The sequence below is a fragment of the Sarcophilus harrisii genome, chromosome 1 (genome assembly GCF_902635505.1).
Source record: "Sarcophilus harrisii chromosome 1, mSarHar1.11, whole genome shotgun sequence".
In the NCBI taxonomy this organism is placed as follows: domain Eukaryota; kingdom Metazoa; phylum Chordata; class Mammalia; order Dasyuromorphia; family Dasyuridae; genus Sarcophilus; species Sarcophilus harrisii.
In genome coordinates, this window is record NC_045426.1 from 201,991,303 (window position 1) to 202,015,770 (window position 24,468).

General features: G+C 32.2%; 1 protein-coding gene across 1 annotated transcript in view; it reads right to left on the reverse strand.

The window, feature by feature from the left end:
- The window catches only part of MAN2A1 (mannosidase alpha class 2A member 1), a 164,038-nt gene that overhangs the window by 35,943 nt on the left and 103,627 nt on the right, over nucleotides 1–24,468 (reverse strand). Inside the window, exons 13-15 of the mRNA XM_031968631.1 lie at nucleotides 2,373–2,538; nucleotides 858–1,076; nucleotides 296–418 (exon numbers count right to left, since the gene is read on the reverse strand). Coding sequence (XP_031824491.1) covers nucleotides 296–418; nucleotides 858–1,076; nucleotides 2,373–2,538 — 508 coding nt within the window. The remainder of the gene's footprint in view (nucleotides 1–295; nucleotides 419–857; nucleotides 1,077–2,372; nucleotides 2,539–24,468) is intronic.

Consider the following 24,468-nt stretch of genomic DNA (forward strand, 5'->3'; position numbering starts at 1 on the left):
GGCAATACACAGTGAAAAAATTAACGAATGGGACTATAGGATAATAAAGGAAGCTGGAAGGGATTTTTGGAGGTAATTTTTTACACATAAAGAAACTGTAGCTTGTGATTCGCCCAAGATCACATAGTATATAAGAAGTAGTAAATAATACCATCACGATTCTAATTCAAAATCTTATGATTGCAAGTTTCGATTCATACATTGAACCAAACCTCTTTACCTCACTTAGAAAAATTTTCTTTCTCATTCCTTAACCTTTAAAAAGTATTTGAGTGCTTAAGCACTCAGAACCTACCTTGGCTTCTCCATCAGGTAAGAAAAGATAAGCACCACTCTTGTCTCTACCATTCCTGGTTCCATACCAAGCAAACTCCAATTTGACTTCATGGACTTTACCATCTTCTTTATTAGTAATTTTCTAAAGATAGAAAATTCCCTATTTGTAAGTATTAAACAACCCAACTGCCACAAATCCTGAATACAAATAATCTTACTATTTCAATTTGCTATTAAAAGAATATATAAAACCCCAAGGAACAAAACAAAATTAGTAGTGGCAAACTTCCAAGATTCCTGTTGGATCAATATATAAGGCTATTTATGGCCTTTACAAGAGCCATCATTATTTCACAGTACAGAAAAAATACAAGAGTCAGAGGATTAATTTAGTCAATTTACATTACAAAAGACCATACAGTCCATCTAGACTCTCCCAAAAACTTCTGCAAATCCGATATCTCCCCCAATACATACTGGTTTATAAGGCAATATAAAGAAGAGAGTTCTCTGTAAATTGTTTTTTTTTTTTTTTTTTGCATATAAGTACTAATATTAAGTGATAGTATTTGTTGACATACCTCCATTAATCCAGATCCACTAAAGTCAAGTTTCATACATGAGTTCTCTATAGCTATGTCATCTGTATTGAATTTCATTTCTTTTATCTTGAAAATTGTTCCAGAACTTGCTTCCATATTATAGACTGCATAAGCAGCCATGTGTGACTCTGAGCTCTCTGATTCCAAAAGCTGGTATATTTTCAAACTTAATGGCAATAGATGGGCTACAAAGGAAATCTATTGAATGCAGGGAGGAAAAACAGTTAAAGAATTCAAATAATTATCAAGTGTTATCAGGGAGCAAAAAAAAAAAGTTATCCCTAAAATACAATTTTTTAACATTATACAGAACAAATCTATCCCTAGGGGAATTTGCCTGGATAAAACTCCAAACTTAAGGAGACATATAAGATTTTAATATCAGATATTAAGAGTCAGCATGCTTTACTGGAGAGAGCACAGTGAACATGAAGATAGAAAGACCTTGATTCAAATTTCACCTCAAACAATTACTAGCTGTGTGACTTGGTTAAGACCTATCTCTCCAGACTTTAACTTCTTTATCTATAAAAAGAGAAAGCTCAACCCAATGATCTCTAAGATTCTTTCTAAAACTATGGCCTTATGATGAAATATGTAAGCTTTATGTGTCTATTTCTAAATATTTTTCTAATGTTCCCCCTCCGCCCCCCCAAAGAGTATTAGTAAACCTTGGCACTAGGGATATAAAGATAATAGTCCTCTTAACAAAGTAGATGTTTAATAAATGTGCTGAATGTTAAATGAATTAATCAAAAATAAAAATTCCTTTTTAAAAATAAAATACTGATTCTACAAATACATAATATGCTCTAGATTTGTTAAAATAAAGATGATACACTTAATTATGTGAGTATAAAGTATACTCTTTGGTGCATTTCTTGTAAGCTTGTATCAGATCTCTTCACTAATTCCTTTTCTAATTAATATAATTCCAATAAAGTAAATTTCAGACTAAAAATTCAACCTCAAGATTTAAATTTGGAATACCATTTAACATAGATTAACGAAATTCTCAGATATTTATATGATGAAGGCTATATCTTTCTTGATTTTAGCAGTTCTCATTAACCCTTATAATAAAAGCTACATAAAACTATCCAAAAATATTGAAAATAGATTATATGACTTATTAAGGACCCACAATACTAAGAAATGAAAATGTGTGCAAAAATTTTTTGGGAAATCAAAATAATAAAATCTGTCATCAAGTGTGATAACAAAATTAATACATATGAATATTTATAAATACAAATCAAATGTAACCAACAGAACATAATTCTAAACATACTTTGTTTAATGTAACAAAGTAAACTGAAATATTTATTAATCATCAATTATATAAGACACTGCTTCCAGGCAATAAATCATACAAATATTCAAAATTCCATAATCCCGATCCTTGAGGTTACAATCTAGTAGGGGAGATATGATACACATTAAAGTAATAAAGCAGAATATAAGTGTATACAAGAGGTACAAACAAGTACATACCTGATATGCTTCATTTGAAATTGTATTGGGTCCCTCCCAAACAGCACTAATTTGAGTTAAGACAGGTTTTCCTGAATCTGTGAGTACTTTAACTTTTGATGAACTCACATAGACTGAAACTACAGAGTGACGCTCTTGTTCAAAAGGATTGTAGATCACAAGGTACCTGCAAAAATAGCTGTAATTATTTTTTTAAACAATATTCAATCTTCTTTAAAAAAAATTATTCATGTAACTTCTGTGTGATGAACAGAACACTAATTTAAAAAATAAATAATAAAGCGTTATACATAAAATATTCTGGCAGAATTTCTGAAAAATTAAAAGTTAATCCTGTACCCAAAGCCCTCTTTCTACCATGCCTAGTTAAGCAGCTAGGTGGCAGAGTAGATAGAGTGCTGGATTTGAAGTCCAGAAAATCCAGAATTTGAATCCTGCATCAGTTACTTCCTAGTTGTGTGACTCTGGGCAAATCAAAAGCTCTTTCAGCCTCAGTTTCCTGATCTGTAAAATGGGGACAGTGACAGATCCTTCACAGGCTGTTGTGAAAGTAAAATCAAATGAGATATCATATGTACAACTTTTAACACATCTTAAAGGGCTACATAAATGCTAATTATTTCTATTATCATTATTACACATTGTTGGAACACCCTTTGAACCAAACTTTCAGAGGCCTGAAAAAGTTAATGTCATTCAGCTTTCAAACTCGTGCCCTAGGACTAATATCTTTCTTACTGAGAATTTTCTATTTCTACCTAACTCCAGACTCTCCAACCTTAAGTCCTACTACACCTTGTTACTATGAAACCTGAATCCAAACTTTGAAAGGCCTCAAAGAAGCTAGGCCATTTAGCTTTGGAATTCTCCTCCTGAGGCTGTACTGCCCAACCAATCTAGCTGGCCCCAGACCACCAAGGATGCTGTTAGGCCAGCATCCTATCTTACTGTGTACTTTTTTCTTCAAAATTGTATACTCTGAAGCCATGTATGTGTATCTACGGATATATATAATTGCATCATGAAAATTACTCTTCATTAAACTGATTAAATTCTGGAATAAATATACCTCAACAAATTATCTACTCATTCATCATCACGAAGTTGTTAAATTTGTCCAGAATACCCTCTTTTAAGCAGTGATTTCTTTGAATGGAAAGCATAATAAAAGTCTAATTTATCAGCATAATGTTATTACATTTTCAAAAAAAATTATGTAAATCTATTAAAGTTAACACAATAATGAAATAAAAGGGCTGTAAAGTCATTAACTTAGAAATAGTTTGTTACAAGTTTCTTATCCAAATAATATATACCTTTAAATATATTTATTTTTCCCAGATGATATCAATTGCAGAATAAGCAAAACAAAACAGAAAATCACCACAAACTACATTAAAAAATATTAAGCAAAACAGTTACTTTAAAAGTGGTTATGAATAACTGGCTATACACCTATATCCTTCAGTTGTTTCATGCTAAAAGAAGACTACAAAAACCAGCTGTAAGAAGCATTGAGCATTGGGTTTATTATTAGTTCTGGAGCTCTTTTGTTTTTGTTTTTTTGGGGTTTTTTTTAAACAAAGCAATAGTCCTCAAGGTATATTTTTTTAGTTCTATGTTTTCACTCTCCTTCACTCATCAGTTTTCTGATACAAAGAATACAAACCACTTGCTCTAGATGCTACTATATAATTTCAAATAAATTTCTAAAATGATTGAATTCAGTGTTACCAGAAATAAATTTACATTGTTTTCATAAGCAGTGAATCATCTTTTACTACAATAATATTCCAAGGTTGTTTTAATTTTAATTTCTCTGCCTGTTTCTCCTTTTGAAAACTTCCTAACCGTGTCTTTGGACAACTTATCTATTGGAGAATGATTCTTACTCTTATGACTTTGTCGTTTTCTCAAAGTATCTAATTTTTATCACAGAGTATCTAGTTTTAAATTCAATTAGTTTAAGACTCCTTCATAATAAAAGATATTACCTTCTAATCACTCTCTTTTTGGGGGGAGTATGACTTTTTAATATAGATTGCTGATCATCATTTTCTGCACAACTAATCTACATCTTCTTTCCCCCAAAATTTTGTTGAATACCTCAGTAATTTGTGGTTTGCGGTTTGCTGAACACATTAAGATTCACAACCTTGCAATATCTTACTTCTTCCCAATCAAAATATCAAATCAGTTGTGAAATCTTGTTATATTGTATATGTATTTATAACATCTAATTTAACAAAAATATATTTCATACATATATACTGTCACTCAGAGAACCATCTATATATGCATTCCATCTTTGATGAGGGTATTATGAGTAACAGGTTAGTTATTACAAAAGGTATCTGATTAAATCCCACCTCAGATACCTGTATGATTGCCTACTGATTTTTTGATAAGAGTTAAGCAATATGCAACCATAAATTTTCAAACAAGTTGTCTTGCACTGATACATTAAAATTATTCAACATTCTTTAAAAGACAACAGAAATAATCTTCTTTCAAGAATCCCCTGATTTATAGATATCAGTTGAGTCAATGACATAAATGTTCACCAAATGTGTTCAATGCAAAGTTCAAGATGAAAGATCCACAGGGATCCCAAGTTGAACTTAATGCTCTTGTTTGGGGATGACACTGTTAGTTCTATAAAACACCCCCAAAACTGCACAGCCTCTTAGGAAAGAACTACAATCACTCAAAAAAGTATGGCCTAATCATCCATACAAAAACAAGTAGATAAAGAATGCCTACTGCCCAGATTATGGTATACAGACAGGTGGACAATGTTAACAGCTTGTACATCAGTATGTTTGGGACAGACAGTACAAATGAACAATGAACTAGTCTTAAAATTACATAGAAGGGGAAAGAGCCTTCAGGAAACTAAAATGTTCCTTAAATGATCTCAAGATGACTGAACTCTCGAAGTATCATTTCAGAAACAAAAGGTTCATCTTTTTAATACCAATGCCCTAACAGTAGTTATATGTCTGTGATGCTTAGAAGAGAAACAGCACTTGAAAAATTAAAAATATGCACCTCAAGATGACAACAGAGGGGTTAGGGTAGATGTGAACTAGGCCAGAACCATATAACAATTGTGGAACAGGAAGAACAGAATAGGATGCTGACAGGAAGTGTAAAAAAGAAAAAGAAGATGGGCTGACTGGTCACATGACAAAGGTGAGGGATAACAGGTAAAAAAAAAAAATCAAATGTTCCACTCATATCCTCATAATATCATGATGATTTGAGGAAGGTCCCCTGTTATGAACATGAGGGTCAAGGAAAAAGTCACATAAAACAGGAAAGCATGGCTAAGTTATAATGTGTTCATCAACAAATTTAGGAACCACAAATCCATGTAAATTCGTTTGATTCCAAAGCCAGTGTCTTTGAACATTTTACTGATTTCCTCCATTCCCAGGAAGCTTTAATTTTTTCATTTTTGTAACATACACCATGGAACTCTGTTGTTCTCATTTTTATGTCTCACCTGGTCTATTATTTCAGGTAAACCCAACTATGTTTTACTGTGTTTTCTGATCATCTTATGAGTCACTTCATCATTATGTAATGTATCTTTCCTCAATCATGATCCTTCAAATTCTAAAACTATGATCAAATCAACTCTGTAGAGGCATCTAAGTGACAGTAGAGAGAAGGTTCCCCATAGAACACTTTAGTTTAAATCCAATCTTACACATTTATTATGTGGACAAGTCATTTAGTCTCTGTCAGTTATTTCAACTATAAAATGGGAATAGAATAGGACCTATCTCAGAGTTGAGGATTAAAGATATCTTTAATTAGCATAGATTCTTTGCTATCTATCTTTATTTAGATATCTTTATTTAGCATAGTACCTAGTACATAGCAGCCACTTTAAAAATGCTTTTTCCTCCCTCCTTTCCTCTGCTATTGCTCATGGAAAGGGTAGATTAATCTATACCCCTTTAATCCTATTTACCATTCCTGTAACCGTTCAGAAAAAAAATTGATTTTTCTTGGCTTACCATTCCACTATGTATGCTATCTCCCCTTATTAGAAGGTAATCTCCTTGAGAGCAGGGGCAATATTTTTATTTCCAGCATTTAGCATTGTGCTAGAAATCTCATGTTTAATTATGCTAATAAGTCCTTCTTTTCCTAGTTGTTCAAAAAAAACAACAGTAACACTTGAATTTTTGTTATCAGTGGAAGGATTACTTTTGTTTTACCGTTTTTTTAAAATATGTACATACTATTGATTTAAATCTACGTTTTAAATAGAAATATACTATATATTTTTCAAATTATTGGGATGTTTTCATCTAAACAGTGTTTCTAGCACATGATCTTCATAGTTACAACTGATTTATGTTTGATTTTATTTCACTGGACAAATAAGCCTATATTATTTGTTTATTTGTGTTTTTTTAAAACCAACCTCAGATATATAGTTTTTTTATTTCAAAAGCTATCAATTCCAACTTAAAGCTGGTAGAAAAAGAGATATATTCCCACACTAATGTTCTTGCCTTTCCAAAAACACAGATTCCTACTATCAGGAGATAAGCTTTTCATAGCCAACATATTCTTAATTGATAGGAACTGCAGAAAGAAAAAAATCTGGACCTAAAATTGAAAAGGAATAAGAAGACAGTAGTTTGGATTTCATTTTCTTGACAAAAAAAAAAAATTATCTTTTAAAAACCAATATTCTTATTAAAATTTTAATATCAACTCTAAAATCAAGATTCTGTAAGTTATTACAATATTCAAAAAGTGTTCTGACCAGGGCACTTTAATAGCATAACTATTATCTTCTTGGTCATAGATAGTATAATCCTCATACTGCAATTCAAAATTCTATCACGTTGTTTTTTGGGGGTTGCCATTTCCACCCTATTTTGATAAGATTTAAGAAGTTAAGTTAGTTATTTGTACTGAGAGGCAAACAGGGCACAGTGGATACAGTTCATAGTTAAATAACTGACATGATCAAGACTAAAACCTATACACACTAACTCCTTCTTATTTCAAATCAACCAGTCAACAAATATGTATTAAGATAATTAAAAGTTCAAAACAGGTCTTTCCTCAAAGGATTTATGTTGTCATCGGTAGGTAGTATGTAAATATTTGTGTACACATTTATATGTACGTTAAAAAAAAAAAAAAAGATAAGTAAGGGAAGACACTAGCCTAAAAAAGGCCTTATGTAAAACATGGGACTTGAACTTCAACATCAAGAATACCAAAAAAACAAAGGATTCTAAGTGCAAAAGTGAAGATTGAGTGATTAACTGATACAGAGAAAGTCAAAATAAAATCACAAAGAAAGAGGATTTATCTCTCCATGAAGGCCAGTCTGGGTGAACCAATACAGCACAAATTGTAAGATTTCAAATACATTCAAAATGCTAAACAGAAAAGTCTTATTTGATCTTAAAAGCAATAAGGAGCCACTAAAGTTTAGTTTAATGAATAAAGGATAATTCAGCCAGACTCGCATTTTAAGAAAATCTCTTTGGTGGTTTTTTTAAGAAGATGAATTACAGTGACTTGAGGTGGGAAGAATAATTAGAAAGCCATTAAATATCTGAGTAATATGAACAACAAAACAGACTTCTCACATGCTAAAGATAAAACAATTTCAACTCTTTCCATGGTCTAGGCTACTCAGATGCGATAAGTAAGTTATAGTGGCTGACCCTAACCCAACCTACATCCTAATTACCCTCTCCAAGCTGTGGGAATTTGGCCTGGATGTGGCTTTACTATGGATATTCTTTCCATGTATACAGACTTAACTTTTGGACAAATGTAGATATTTTAAAAGTAATTGTGGCTAAAAAATTCTTCACTCTCAAATCTACCTCATTAAGAAACTTCTAAACTCAGGCTGGTCCTTAAGTAGAGAAGTAAGTAGGTTCTTCGTAACATACATACATTCTGGAACCAGGTTTGTTTTCAAAGTCTTCATAAACTTTGTAATCTAACCTATGGACATAGGTTTGAAGAACTTAAGGTCACTTTCTGTCACAATCAAACACAATTAAAACAGCTCTATATAAAAGTTATACTTAAAATGTTACCAAATATATTTTCTTTCTATTTGACTTTATTATTGAAATCTAATCAGCAAATAAATAACTATTATATGGTTATAAAAGTAAAATGGAATATTCATGCACTAAACATAGTGTTTAAAGTACTATTGAATAATCATTACAAAAACATAACGTCTTTCTTTTTTGTCTTTAGATGTCTTCGTTGTTACAAGCCCAAATGTGGCCAGTATCTATTACAACCATTGTAAGTGACCAAAATGATACATGGTAAGAAAAACAAAGATATTTTCTCCTAAATGACCAAGAAACAATCTCTTTAGTGATCAAAATGTAAGACTCAAATTAAATCTATGAAAATATGAGAAAACTAATAGTGTTTTTAAAAAAGATAAAACTAACAAAAGGTTTCAGATTTGTTTCCCTGAAGAAATAGCAGGAGACAGTAAATTTCCTAGAAGCCTATCCTTCAAGTACGATTTGTTGCAAATTTTGTATAGTATGAATAAGGCGAACAATTGTTTATTAGTATAGAAACAGTCCACTGTTATTTCCTCTTTTAGAAATTCTTTAAAAAAAAATTAAAAACGTATCAGTCTGAGCTTTTAAACTAATCTGAAAAATTAAATTACCAAAACAATTTCATACTCCCTTCATTCTGATTAGTCCTAGAAGGATTTTTCCTCTGAAATAATTAGGGAGAATCTGAGAAAAGAACAATTAGAAAACTTCTGTAATACTCCAGAAGTGAAAAGTGAGAAAGGCTTCAACTGAGGTGTTAATTACATGGGAGAAGTGGACCAATGAAATATGTTTTCCGGACTCTCAAAATTTCGCCATTGATTCATCCTCTACCATTCCAGCCCCCTTCTCCTATTAGTGAGTGCTTTCAGGGTCAGATTCAGGTCATCCATGGTTCCTTCTCCTCCCAACTGGTAATAACAACTCTCTGGATTCTGCTGTTATAACTGTAAGTAAAAACCTTCTTTCCTTCCTTAATCTAAACAACTTCCTTCAGAACCCATTTATATGTTGTCTTTCTTTAATAAAATATAAGCAACATAAGGTCTTTCTTTTTGCTTACATTTGTGCAAGTAAGATTTGTTGCCTGTCTAGTAAGCCAACAAAGGGTTCTCTCTTTACTCAAAAAGGATTGGGGAAAAGATGCATCTAAATGAAGGAAGAAGTCTCTGATTATTTCAGTTAATGGAAATTTGAGTAGCATTAAGCATATGGAAAGGAAAACTATTGAAAAGAATGGTCAAAGAGAAACTAGATGATTTTAGGGAAATAATTCTTCAAGGGTGTACAACAAATTAAGCTACTGCTATTTTGAGGAAACAAACTTAAAAATGAATTTTTCCTCTGAGCTTTATAATTATACTTTATATCATAATGTGAAATTCTGTCTACTGTCCAGGAATGGTATAACTATGAAATAAATAGAGTGAGACAAGAGATTTTTCAGTCATGGGCTGGTTTTATCTTTTTTTTTTTCTCCTCACCCCTCTTCTGTTCCTTATCTTTGTCATGTTCTTTCCCGTTTTAAGAGAAATGTTTAGATTTAGAATGCTCATAAGTTAATTTTTAAAAATTGTTTCTTACAGTCTTATGCCTATGACATATTTTAGGAGTTCTAGTCTATATTGCCTTCCAGATAGAAATGTGACAATAAAAGTATTTTACCAACAATTTTTAAATGTTTAAATAATGCCATCATAAAATATCTGTTTCCATTCATCATTCCTAGAATAGGGAATTACATTATTTTGGCAATATAAGACCACAATGATCATTTTATGAATGACAGGATGTATAATAATCATCCTTCGTGGCAAAAAGTACTTGAGTAATACATACATTGAAACAATCTGAACATGAGTTACCTAGTCTACCAAGATTCACATGATAAACATAACCAGCTGGAAAATAATCACACTGCAAATCTTTAATAGAACTACAAATATCACATCCACAGAAATGAGCTAATTTGAATAACTGTTTTTGCTTAATTCCAAAAAATAAAACTCAAAATAATACTTGTCTGTCAATCACTAAGTATTTGTCAAGAGACTACTATGTACAAGACATTCTGCTAAGTGTTGAAAAAAGATATTTCCTTGCTCTGAGGAGACAACAGGGCAGCAAACTTCTGATATATCAATAAGATAAACTGGAGACAATCAACAGAGGGAAGACTCTAGCTAATAAGGGGAATCCGGGAAGATTTCTTGCACAATGAGACTTAAGTTGAGACTTGGAGGGAAGCCAGGAAAGTTAGGAGGCAGATATGAAGAAGGACAGAATTCCAGGCCCTCACACATAATAGAAGATAGAGTTGGAAAATGGAGTACTTAGTTCAAAAATAGAAAGGAAGCAAGTATTACTGAATCACAGAGTACTCATGTTTATGTGAAAATGAGAGGAGTTGTGAGAAAGTAAAGGGGTTAATATGTAAAAAAACTGGAATGTCTGTAAGGAATCATGAATGGCTTTAAAAGCCAAATAGGATTTTATATTTGATCCTGGAAGCAACAGAATTAGTTAAAAAAACAGAAGAAATTGGCAGTGTGAAATAACCAATTCTGCTCTTTAGGAAGATAAATTTGACAACAGAGTGAAAAATGGATTGGAGCAGGAAAGGACTTGAGGCAGGGAGATTGACAACAGGCCACTGTTGGTCCATATATGAGGTAATGAAGGCCTGGATTAGGGTGGAAGCAAGGTCAGGAAAGAAAGAACCACAAAGAAGAAATGCTGTAAAAGTACACATGGGACTAAAGAGATACTATAAATTTGTTATTTGTCATAATATATAAAGGAGGATGTGAATAAGGGGAAAAAATGTGCCTAATTCAGAATAAATTCATGTTGTCATATAAAATTTCTTTCCTGTGATATCATCCCCAGTTCTTTAAATCAAGCCCTATTAAGAAATAAAATCAAATTGCTCTGAGTTTTCTGGTTAAGTTCAGATTTAGTACATACATACACTGTGATCCCCTGCCTGACAAACAAACATACACATACCCCTTTGGAAAAAGAACAGCATTTTATTAAGCCTTATTTTTGAACTAAATAGCATAACTATTATACCCCAGAAGAGAATGAAATAAAGTTTAACCATTACTTACCATAAGCCTATGAGGAAGAGATCTAATATTCTCTCTACAAACAGCAGGAACAAACCCACAACCATCCTTTGGCAACTATGAAAATAAGCATCAAAGAGAAATGTCTGTCTATAAATCTAGTCTTTCTCCTAAGCTTCACTTCCCTAGGACCTACTTCTTATTAAACATTTCATATGAGATGTCCCATAGCATTAATAGACTCAAAAGGTGCAAAAAAGAACTCTTTACCTTTTACCCAAAAAGTCCCCTATCAAGGATATCACCTTCTAATCATTCATTTTCACAATTTATGAATGCCTTTACTCCTGACATGCTCTTCGTGCCACATAACCAATTAGCTGCCTTGTCCTATCAGTTCTACCTCCCAAACATGTTGTTACATGTACCCCTTTACTCACATGGAACCAGCCTACTTCAGGCCTTTATTGTCTCTCACTTGGATTACTGTAACAGCCTAATCAGTCTCCCTGCCTCAAATCTCCTTTGATCCATCCTTCACAAAGAGACTAAAATGATTTTCCTGAAGCAGTTTCTGACAATGTTATTTTCCTATTCAAATTCTATTGATTCCTGGTTACTTCTAAGAAGTAAAATAAAAAGGCAAGTTTAGCAGTTAAAGCCCAACACAACTTGGCTCTAAACTACCTTTCCAAGCTTAATTATGCATTGCTGCTCTTCATACATGTCACATCCTAGTCAAATCAATCTTTTGGGCTTTTGTTCACACACAATATTCTCTCTCTCTTCATTCTTGTACAGACTGTGACCCATGCTTGGCATATATTCCCTCCTCCTCACTTTTGCCTTTCAAGACTCCTTGCTATCCTTAAAATCTCAGGTCGAACATTTTCTCCCACCTGAGGTTTCACCTGACCATGCCCAGTTGCTGTAACTGCCCATCCTCTATTTTGTACATATTCTGTACACATTTTTATGCATTCAGGTTGCTTTCCCCAGGGAATGTGTCATTTTTGCTGCTACATCCTAGGTCCTTAGCCTCCAAAAAAAACTCTTGCTTGATTCATTAGAGGTTTAGGTCATTACACTGCCAAACAGACCATCATTAGCACTGTCTCAGGCCAGTGGAAACAATACTGATCAATCCACCTCTCAGTAAACATTATTAAGCATCTACTTTATGGTAGATACTATGGATTCAAAGATAAAAATTAAACAGTCTGTTCCCAAGTAGTTTACATCCTATTAAAAGAGAAAACATGTATCTGATAGGTATAATATGGAACAAATATAAACACAGCAAATATAGTTTTAAAAAATTAACTAAAATCCTCTACAGTCATTAGCAGTTGGGAGAGATTTTGTGTAGAAGGTGATTATTGAGCTGAATTTTGAAAGAAAATTCTATAAAGTACAGGTGAGTAGGAAATAAACTTCAAGCATGCAAAACTGAGAAACACAGATGAGAAGTAGAGTGTCATGGATAAAGAATGAAGGAAAGGCCAATTTGGTCAGAGCAAAGCAGTGATATACAATAAGAATAGAAAGATTTATTGAGGGAGAAGTTGTGAAGGGCTTAAAATTCAAACAAAAGAATATATGTTTAATATTATAAGTAATAGAAACCACCAGATTTCCCTGAAGTCAAAATCGCACTTAAGGAAAACCAGTGTCAGTCCTTGAAGAGACTAAACTTTGAAATGAGATCTATAGCAAAAGGGGGAACTCTGGATGTCCCCAAAACATTAGTTATTAATAATCATTTCTCTCAAAAAAAAAAAAAAAAAAGGAAAGAAAATCAGTTATCTCTGTAAAAGACCACACAAATTGAGAAGAGAAGTGAAGCAGTGAACCCAATTAAAGTTATGGCAGAAACACAGGCATGAGATGATAAGGGTTTGAGCTAAGGCATTATGAGTAGTGAGAAGGGGTATATAAGCAAAATATGGCAATTGATAGTAAACATCAGATAACTGTAAGAAGTCAAGGATGAGGAATTGTGGAGTCAAGGATAACTGCAAGGCTATAAAAAACATGGCAGACTAGAAGAAGAGTGATGTCCTCAATGTAAATTGGGTAGAGTGGTGATAACACCAAAAGGTGAACGTCATATTGCATATAAGGAAAAGTACAGATACATTCTCTTAACCATTTAATTAGCAGACACGCACACACACACACACACACACACACACACACACTCTATGTTTCTGTATTCAATGTTTCCTATTACAACAAGACTAAAAAGTCTTTTTTTTTCCTCATCAGATATGCACCAAGATAGACAAGAAAGAATAAGATCAAAAGAGAATTTTACATTGGCAACGTTAGAAATATAAAAGCTATTACTTTTTAGTTTCAAAGGCAGTTTAAAAACATTAATTATTTCTAACACTAAAAAAGAAATCAAGATTAAGTATTTTAAATATTTATAAGCACAATACAACATCTCTTAGGTCAATGTAGTATCTCACTTAGTAACATTAAAAAAAACAAAAAACAAACAAACAAAAAAAAAACAAAACACCCCAAACTAAGATTAGAATGTTTAGTTACTATGCCAAAAGAACTATCAAACTGTGTATATCTTTGATCCAGCAGTGGCTCTACTGAGCTTGTATCCCAGAGAAATCATAAAGGACGGAAAAGGATCTACATGTGCAAAACTGTTTGTGGCAGCCCTTTTTGTAATGGTAAGAAACTGGAAACTGAGTGGATGCCCATGAGCTGGAGAATGGCTGAATAAGTTATAGTATATGAATACTATGGATTGATTTCACAGAAGCCTGGAGAGACTTACATGAACTGATACTAAGTGAAGTGACCAGAATCAGGAGATCATTCATTGTACATGGGAACAGCAAGATTATACAATGACCAATTCTGATAGACATAGTTCTTTTCAATAATGAGATGATTAAGGCCATGAATTGTGCATGTTTAACATATATTGGATTACTTGCCCTCTAGGAGAGGGGTGGGCAGAAGGGAGGCAAAAATTTGGAACATAAGGTTTTGCAAGGGTGAATTGCATGTTTTGAAAATAAAAAGCTGTAATTTAAAAAAGGGGGGGAAAAAGAAAAGTTTAGTTACATGCCAAATTTTAATGCCAAATGGTATACCCATAAGACAACCTTTCAAGTATGATTAATGTAAAACTCAAAAAATAAGTAAAGATAGATATTATTTGGCTGACATCAAATTTAGAGTCACTGCTTTTAATATATCTATTATTCTATAAATATTTCATCTAACAAAAACGCTATTAGACAATTTTCCCCAACTTTAAAAATTCCATTTGAATTAAATTCAGAAATCATTTTTTTATCCTTTTCTGAAAGAACCTAAAAATAACCTGCCTATGTGATTAAATAAAACATTTTTTCCAGTCAAAATGTAATTTTCTTTTCACAGAAGAACTTTTTATTTAAATTTGGAGATAGTATTATATTTACAGAAAAAGGAATAATATTGAACGCATATGTAAACTAATTTTCCTCAAATGAAAAAAAAATTAAGAATTAACGATAAAAAAACAAGGCTGTTTTGTTCTTTGTGGTGGAATTCTTTTACTAACTAAAATGTTCTGAAGAGATCTCCCCTGCCTTCCAAATTAAAAAGCTTAATACAATCTCATCTGTTTTTTTTTCCTAATAAGAATTTTGAATATGAAAATTATTAACATTCATATAGCCCTTTCCATCTCTGAATTGTTGAGTTCTATGAAAAATTCTCCTAGATGAGCCAAATAAGTCATCTGAATCAAACAATTAAAAGCACACTACAAATAAAAAAAAAAAAACTACTTAAAGTCAATGCTGGCACAATATTACAAAATATAAGTTCTGAAGAAACACACAGAGAGACAAAATGTCCATCTGTAATACATTTAGTTCATTTTGTGCACCTACCTGAATGAATAACTACAGGTAAAGTTTTCTAATTCTACAAATAGAATAACTTTCTTCCCTAAAAAACAAAGCTACACTCCATTTAAGGTTGAAATATATTATTTCCAAAGGTTCTATTTAAAATTTTTCTTTTACCACAAAGTTGTGAAGTATTGTGAGGTCCAAGATGGGCTTGAAGCCCTCCCTCACCTTTTCAGGATCAAGAAGTACCTTCACTAAAATCCTTTTCCTAGTTCATCTTGTAGGGTATGCTTTATTAATCTACATTTAGAAGGGAAAAAAATCTGATTCAGAAGAATGGAAAACTGAATATGCTATATCACTTCAGTCTATGCTCTAAACTGTTTTAGGTTAACATTATTTGGGGCAACTTCAAAAGACAAGCTGGACAGAGGTTAAAAAGAAAGTGAGGTTAAAACTGAAGTTTAAGTTCTCAAAGATCTATAAAAACTCATTTAAAAAAGGAATTATATGTATAACCAACAATTTCACATTTCTTTCTTCCTTTCATTCTTTCTTCCATTTGTTTTCTTTTTTGAGAGATGACTATCTCACCCAGGCTTGTAAGAGTAGTAGCAAAACATGGGCACCTTTCTCACAACTAATAAGCATTTCTGACCTGAGCAGATTTACCCTTCTTTAGGCAGCTAGTACCCAATGTCCTCTCCACAGTGTGATTCTAGAGGCTCATCATATTGGTTTTAAATTTAGGATGGATGCCTAATTGACTTTAGCCCTACTGCAGTTGAGCACTCAAGCTCAACTGATTCATCAGTTTTAACCACCGGATAGCAAAGTCTGTTTATCCATGAGCCACAACATTCAGCAATACGAAATTTCAATAATAATAATAATAATAATAATAATATATTCCAGGCATTTACTTTGACTCTTCCATAGAATTTATAATTCTTAAATAATGGGGGACAAAAAACAGACTACTTATTTATTTTTGCTGGGTCAAGTGGGGTTAAGCAACTTGCCCAGGGTTACACAGCTAGGAAGTATAAGTGTCTAGATAAGGCCAGATTTGAAGTCAGATCCTCCTGACTTCAGGGCTGGTGCTCTATCCACTGTACCACCTAGCTGCCCCCAGCCAATTTATTATGGGCCTCCTTTGTGACAACTTTTTTCTTCTAACTTTTATAATAAATTTGTTTTGTGTTTAAAATTTTTTACATAAGGTTTTACTTCTATTTTATGTAACCCATTAGACCTTGAGGGCAAAAAATTTTTCTTTCTTTGATTCCCAGGACCAGCACTCCATTCATTGTACCTCTTCAACACAATCTCCCTCCCCCCAATTAAAAAAAGAATCTTCAGCATAAATGACCATAGTCTAACCACTCATCCAGTTAGTATTTATTAAAGGATTCTTCTATGATGAGCAATATGTTAAATGCCTGGGAATTAAAGTAAGGTTACAAATAAAGACCACTATTTCACCTTTACTCTCTTAATGGATCATCCAAGATAGAATAGAAAACTGATTGTGTAAAAATTTCAAAGTTTCTACACAAACAAATCTAATATAAACTTCAGAAGCAAAACAAGATAACTATTACAAAGGAAGCCTTTAATAAATGTTGGCTAACTGAGTGAGCCCCACTATAGCTTACTTACTCAAGAAGTCTTTATAATCAATTTGAAAGGTACTGTATTTTTGCTTTCATACTTTGATTATGATATAATATATTAGGATTATATATCTAGTTGGAGTTTATCTTGGATAGTATATATTAGTCAATACCTAATTCTGGATAGATTACTGTGCAATTTTCCCAAATACAAAGTAGTAACTGGCAATATCAAAGTACTCCAAAGAATAAGAAAAAAAAAAAAAAAAAAAAAAAAAACTTTTTTTTAACTCCCCCTACTTTTCTCAAATATATGAAAGTATATGTACCTTTGAAAGTTATCACATCATATACTTTCAGAATTTAATTCACCTCAGAAGGTAACAAAAAACCACATCTCCTTGTTTCCTGCTGTACTGTCATCATCTTTAATCTTTGCTAATTCACAAGATAAATGGTGAAACTTCAGGATTATTTTGCATTTCTCTTGTTATTAGTGTCTTTATTTTATTGTGTGAATATTTTGTATTATTTTGAATATTATATATTCTTTGGATTGTGTCTATATAGAAGGCATATACATGTATATATTTGTGTATATGTAAAATCTTATTTGCTTATGTATCTTGGATACAAAATCATTTTCTTCCAACTTTGGTAGAAAAAAATTATTTCATATTTGATCGCTTTCTTTCTAGCCTAGATGCATTAATTCTATTTGTGCAAAAATTTTTCAGTTCAATTTAATCAAAGTTATCCATTTTGGTTTTTCCTAATTTGTATCTATTCCTTGTTTAACAGTTAGGAAAGCCTTACACAATCTGGCAGAGACATGATCTGTTTAATATTAAGATCATATATTCATTTTGAATTTACAATGGAATATGGCATAAGGTAGTAATATAAGATTAATGTCTGCTAGGCTGCTTTTCAATTTTTCTAGAAGTGTCTTTTGTTTTGTTTTTATATCAATTAGGGAATTCTTTCCTAATAATTTATGTATTCTGGTTTTTTGAACTTTAGGTTACTTAGTTGCATTCTTTCTGATTCCATAATCTAGTCTATTCTATTGATATGCTTCTCTATAATTTAAGCAATGTTGATTTTTTTTTAAAGCACAGTAGTTACTAGAGATATGGAATATTGCAAGCACTTCCAGAAGAGGTGATTGAATAATTAGTTTTACTTAATTGGTTTGCTTTATTACAAAAGACTTCACAAAATAGCAAAGAGTTGTAAATGTTTATTTTTTTTAAATCAATTTAATTCTTTAAAAACATAATTTGAGCACTAGTAACATTCTTTTTCATTTCATGCCTTCTTTTTACCCCAGATCTTTTGTTTCTGCAAATAAATTTTGTCATTTATCCAGTTCCCTTAAATAAACCTTTGATTTGGTTCATTTGACATAGCATTAAAACTGTAAATTAACTTTGATATTTTCACGTTTAGTATATTGGTATGATGCAGTTGTGAGCACAGAAAAATTTTCAACCTACTTAGCTTCTTGTTACTTTTAGGATTTCTGTGACTGAAGCTGTGACACCGAAATTATATAAATTCTAGTAGATTGTTCTGTAAGTATTTTATAATTGTTTCAAAGAGTTTATTATTGATTTGTTATACAGAAATATGTAAAATTTTGTGAGTTAATTTTATAGTATAAAATTCTAAACTATAAATTTTCTCAATTAATATTTTCACTGATTTCATAGCATTTTATAAATAAACCATCATATCTTCATCAATTAAGGATAATTTTCTTTTATCTACATATCTTTATGCTTTTATTTTCTTTCTCATGTCAGAAAGGAGGCACAATGGATAAAGCCCTCAGCCTAGATTCAGGAAAACCTCAGTTCAAATTTGACCTCAAACTAGCTTGTGACTCTTAGGCAAATCACTTTCATCTCTGCCTGCTAATTTCCTCTTAAAAATGGAGATAATAACACCCATCTTCCAAAGTTGTGGTGAAAAATCAAATGATTTAAAATTTATAATGTATTTCATACAGTATATGACACATTGTTTAATAAATGCTTGTTCTCTTCACTTTCCTAATTAATTGTACTATCGTTTCTAAAATTATTTCAAATAATAAGGTAAAGAATGGCTATCATTCCTTTAATGCTACATTTGCTAAGGAATTATTTAATATATCCCTATTGCATACAATCCAGTTAAAGTTTTAGACACAGTTTTCTATTTTAAAAAAGGTCCTTTAATGTTAACATTTTGGAAGGTTTTTTAGCATGAGTATTGTATTTTATGAAAGACTTTATGTTAAGATAATCATGTGGTTTTAAACAGCTTTTTAATGATAAATAATGTTAATTGCTTTTTGAATGTCAAAAAATTCTTGCATCCCCGATATGAATCCCATTTGGTTAAAATTTCCTGGATTACTGTCAGTCGTCAATATGACAATATTTTATTCACAATATTTGAAACAATTAATGACACTGGTCTACAGTACTTTTTCTGTGCTTTTATCCTCCACTGGTTTATGGATTAGTAATATATTTAATTCACAAAAGAAGTCTAATGAAAGCATTTCTTTCTCAATTCTGGATAATTATCCTATCAGAAGTCTTTTTCTTTGGTCAATCTGTCTGTCTTACAAAAATTCCATTCCATTTAGTTCTGTTTCCATTTCTGAAAAGAGATTATTTAGCATCTTTATTTGGGCTTCTGTTAGTTTAAATAGTTTATATTTGGGAGCCTAGTCCTCTAATTACACTGTCCACAATATGCTTGACTTTCTACCTTCTTTTTTTAATTAGACTGGCTAAAGTTTATCAATTTGGCTAGTATTTTCAAATATTCAAAATTCTGAACCCCAAATAAGAGAGCAGTACATTTACTGCTCAACCCCAAGACTGTGAAGCAGTTTAAATTTTTTAATCCATTTCTTGCAGGAAAACTCAAAATGATTTCCCACACATCTTACAGAAGGAAGAAGATAGAGCATAGTTTTTTATCTCTTACTGCAGTGGCCAAGTCCCTCCCCCATCTGGCTGGCATGATGAGATTAACATTCTTTCTCAACCCTCCTTCCTATAACACACACCTCATAATATGTCATCTCTCCTGCTACATACATTGGATGACCATTAAAATGAGCCTTAGCTCCTTCTGGAGAGAATTTCATATTTGTGAAGCAATGAATTAGGCATACTCAAGCTAAGCTGTGACCTTCGTCTTTCAGCTTTTTTTTTTTTTTTTTTAACTACACAACTAGTTCTGCCCAGTTTTACCTAATTGCAACTGGTTTCACCAGCTTCCTTGCTCCTCCCTCTTCTATACTACTTTTGGTTCCAGACTTCCAGTTTTCCTTAACTCTGGGAACATAACCATTCATTGTTTCTCACACAAAGAACTAGCTTTTAGGTTTTTGGTTTTTTTGCAATTCCTTTATTTTTTTTTTGTTTCCAATTTATAAATTTAATCTCTAAATTTAATATATCTTATGTTTATTTTAGATTTGTTGACTTTTGAATTTTCACAACTATATAATGTCTTTTTCTACTGTTAATATGTTTTTATGGATATATTCCCTCTGAAGACAGACTTAGCTGACTTCCAGAAATTTTAATTTCATCATTATAATTTTCTTTCAAATTAATGTTAATTGCCATTATGATTCAAATATATATTCAAATAAATACTACTATTATTATTTATTACCTCACTCACTTATTTAAATCTCCATTTATATCTATTGCTTTCATTTGTGATCCCTGAACTGACTTATTTTTGTTGTGCTATAGTCTATTACGGATATTTTTACTGGTGTGAAGTTTCATGTCATACTAAGGAATATTTATATTCTTTAGCACTCAAGAATATATTCAATTCTACACTTTTTTTCTTTTGTTTATTTATTGTCTATTGAATTTGGCCCAAAATGAAAGACATTTAAGGTATTGTGAATTTGGATGCTAAAAGATGTATAACGTAATCAGTAGTAAGCATTAAGTAAGTGTCTTTTATATTTACTATGTGCCAGGCACTGAGTTAAATGATAGGGATACAAAGAAAGGAAAGAAAACAGTCCCAATCCTCAGAGAACTGAGAATTAGATGGTGGGAGAAAGGAGTAAATATGGAAACAAGTATGTACATACAAGCTGTGTGGTTCAGAAATGGTGAGGGGTCATCATTTAATCAAAAAAAAAAAGCTGGAGAGATCTCTAAAAGCAAAGCAAAGTTTATTATATAATCTCCAGAGAAGGGCATCCCACCCTTTGAGGAAGCACCTTCTGGGGCAGAGTTAACACTTTTAATCCCTAAAGCAAATACCCCCTCCCACCACTAACCATCATCCTCACTGGCTGAGGGTCTTACATTCTAAACACAGGAGCTACCTAAGAAATTGAACTTGACCAATAAGTACATAGTTGCCCATATTTGTCTGAAATAAGGAGAAAATGATATCTTGGGAGTATGGCAGGAAGGGGACTTAAGTATGCCCTTTACTCAACCTTTAAAGTCCTTCAGGTCTACTCAAACTCTGAAGTAGATGAAGCCTTACTCAATTTTCACAACTGTCTTGAAAGATCATCTCACACCTCATCTTGTTCAAGCTATATACAGTAAATAATCAATGGAAGAGATATATTAGAATGAAGAGAAACTAGAAAAAGCTTTTTTATCTAAGTATCTAAGATACAATTTCAGCTTTGACTTGAAAGAAGCTAGGGACTCGGAGAAAAAGAGATGAGGAGGGTGAGCATTCCAGGCAATCAAGATAGCCATATAAAATGCTCAGGACTTAGAGACCAATATTTCACATCGTCAACCAAATTAAGGTCAAACTGGTTACAAGATTTACTCATAAAGGGTGATACAAGCAAATTAGGGGAACATGAAATAATGTACCTGTCAATTATGAATAAGGGAAGCATTTATGACAAAACAAGAGACAAACTATTATAGGATATAAAATAGATAATTTTGATAACATGAAATTTAAAAGTTTTTGCACAAACAAAACCAATGCAGTCAAATAAGGAGGAAAACAGGAAACTGGAGGCAAATGTTTTACAGAAAATTTTTCTGATAAACCCCTCATTTCTCAAATATATAAAGAACTCTATATAGAGAAAGAAAACATATGGAGACTCAAATATGCAGAGTAAAATCTATAAGTAATTTCCCAAGTATGAATAGTTTTCAAAAGAAGAAATCAAAGTCCTTAACAGTCATACAGAAAAATCCTCAATCACTATGAAAATTAAAATAACTAAGGTATAACCTCATGTCTATTAGATGGACTAATAGTATAAAAAAGTAATGACAGAAAAAAAAAACTTTTAAAGATTGGAGGGGGTGTGAAAAAATAGGGACAGTAACAGAAGTTGTGAACTGATCCAACCTTTCCGGAGAGCAACTGGAACTATGTCCAAAAGGCATAAAACTGTGCATACCTCTGTGCATACTAGTAGGTAACAATCCCAAAGAGATCAAGAAAAAGGGTCCATTATGAGTTCTTGCTTTACTCAAATTCATATTAAGTCTGACTCCCCAGCAGTCCCAAATCAATTCCTCCTCCTCTGGAAAGGTCCTCCAATTTAGGCACTGAGGCCACTCAAATTGCAAGAGGTACCAGAAATCCTGAAGCTACACTGGTGGCAGCAGCCCTCCTGGATGAGGCAGGGTAAGGCAAAGCCCCATAAGGGGAGGAAGAGCTGCATAGAATGATCTACTTAAAGTGAGAACTATCTGTATAGGGACAAAACTATTTACCACAATTCTTTTCGTGGTGGCAAAGAATTGGGAGCTATGGGGATGCCCAACATTGGCTCAACAAGTTGTGGTAAATAATTGCAGGAGAATTCTATTGGATTCTAAGTAATAAGAAACAGGACAATTTCAGAAAAATCTGGGAAGACTTACATAAACTGATGAGTAAAACTAGAAGAACATTGTACACAGTAACAGCAATATTGTATAATGATCAATTGTGAACGGCTTAGTTATTTTCTCAGCAATATAATGATCCAAAAGCAATTCCAAAGGAATTATGGTGAAAAATACTATCCATCTCCACAAAAAGTATTGATGAAATCTGAGTACAGACAAAACTAATTTTTCTGCTTTAAAAAAAAAATTAAAATTTTAATTTCTCCTTTTTTAGCAACATAAAATGCTTTCTCAAAGCTAGCAGAGGGTGAGAGGAAGGGAAAGAATTCACAATTAAAAAAAAAAAAAAAAAAAGCTTAAATGAATGCTAAAAATAAACATGAATTTTTTAAAAGACCAAAAAATTATGTCAGATAAAAAGGATAAAAGTATTGTCCCAGAGTAGAAATTTTCCTGTTTCTCCATGCCCTCCCTATGATTATCATACCACTCTACTCTGCATTTGTTATTAAATCTCTTTGTATACAAGTTCTCCAACCTTTATGGATCTCAGTTACCCCCACACTATATCAGATTTCTTTTCTGAAGCAGGATGCTATCATCCTTGGACATAAAATTTTCTCAGCAGTAGTGCTCTAAGCACCAAATCCCTACAGACTATAAGATCCACTGTGGATACATACTACTAACCTCTTAATGTAAGGTGAGCTGCATAGCAATAATAAAATAAACAAAGAAATGAAGAAATTACTGATAGGGTACAGAGAGAAAAGAGAAAGAGAAGATATTTGTGGGCTTCTAAACAAACATAACCAAAGTCTAGAAATAACAGGTTACAAAAACAAATGCCACTAGCAAAGTTAAGTTTCCCATCATTTGTAATGTAAAATTCATTGTTTTGGGGTAATAACTTATTTTTTAAAAAAATACTTGATTCTGCAACAAATCATTTCTCCATCCTTTGCTTACTTCTTGGAAACATGATCCAACAATATAATCTAGTATTTAAACTGGAAAGATGATCAATTTAGACAATTTAGATACATCCTTATAAAAACTTTATTTTTAAAACAAATATATTGACATCTTATGATGAGTCCTTCAAAACTCGGTGTGGTTAGCAGAGGAACTGCTAACTGCCCAAAGTTAATTCTTTGGGCAAGCAAGAAAAAGACATTGAAAACTGAGATCAGTTTAGTTCCTTGGTCCCACCCTCTAAAGATAATTCAGTTAGAAATCCAACTTATGTCAAGACTCTGAGGCTAAAATTTTCTCTATAAAATAACTTATGGCCTATGACTTTATCATTACCTTCTATTGGGTCAACCAGCTATAGCACTCTGCTTAATGGTGTCTTTCTTCTTACTCTCCCCTTCTCCATGCTATGTGGTATCTTCCCTAAATCCACTATGCTTGTCAATCCCGCTTCTCCTTACAGATAACTAAATCTTTTAGGGTGCTAAGTCTCTTTCAGGATTTAGCCTGCCAGCTAAGGGCATGCCCCAACTTCATGGAGTACTCCTTTTCTACTGGGTAAAATTGTGATTTTCACTGACAAATTTTTCTTTCACATGCTCTACCAATTCT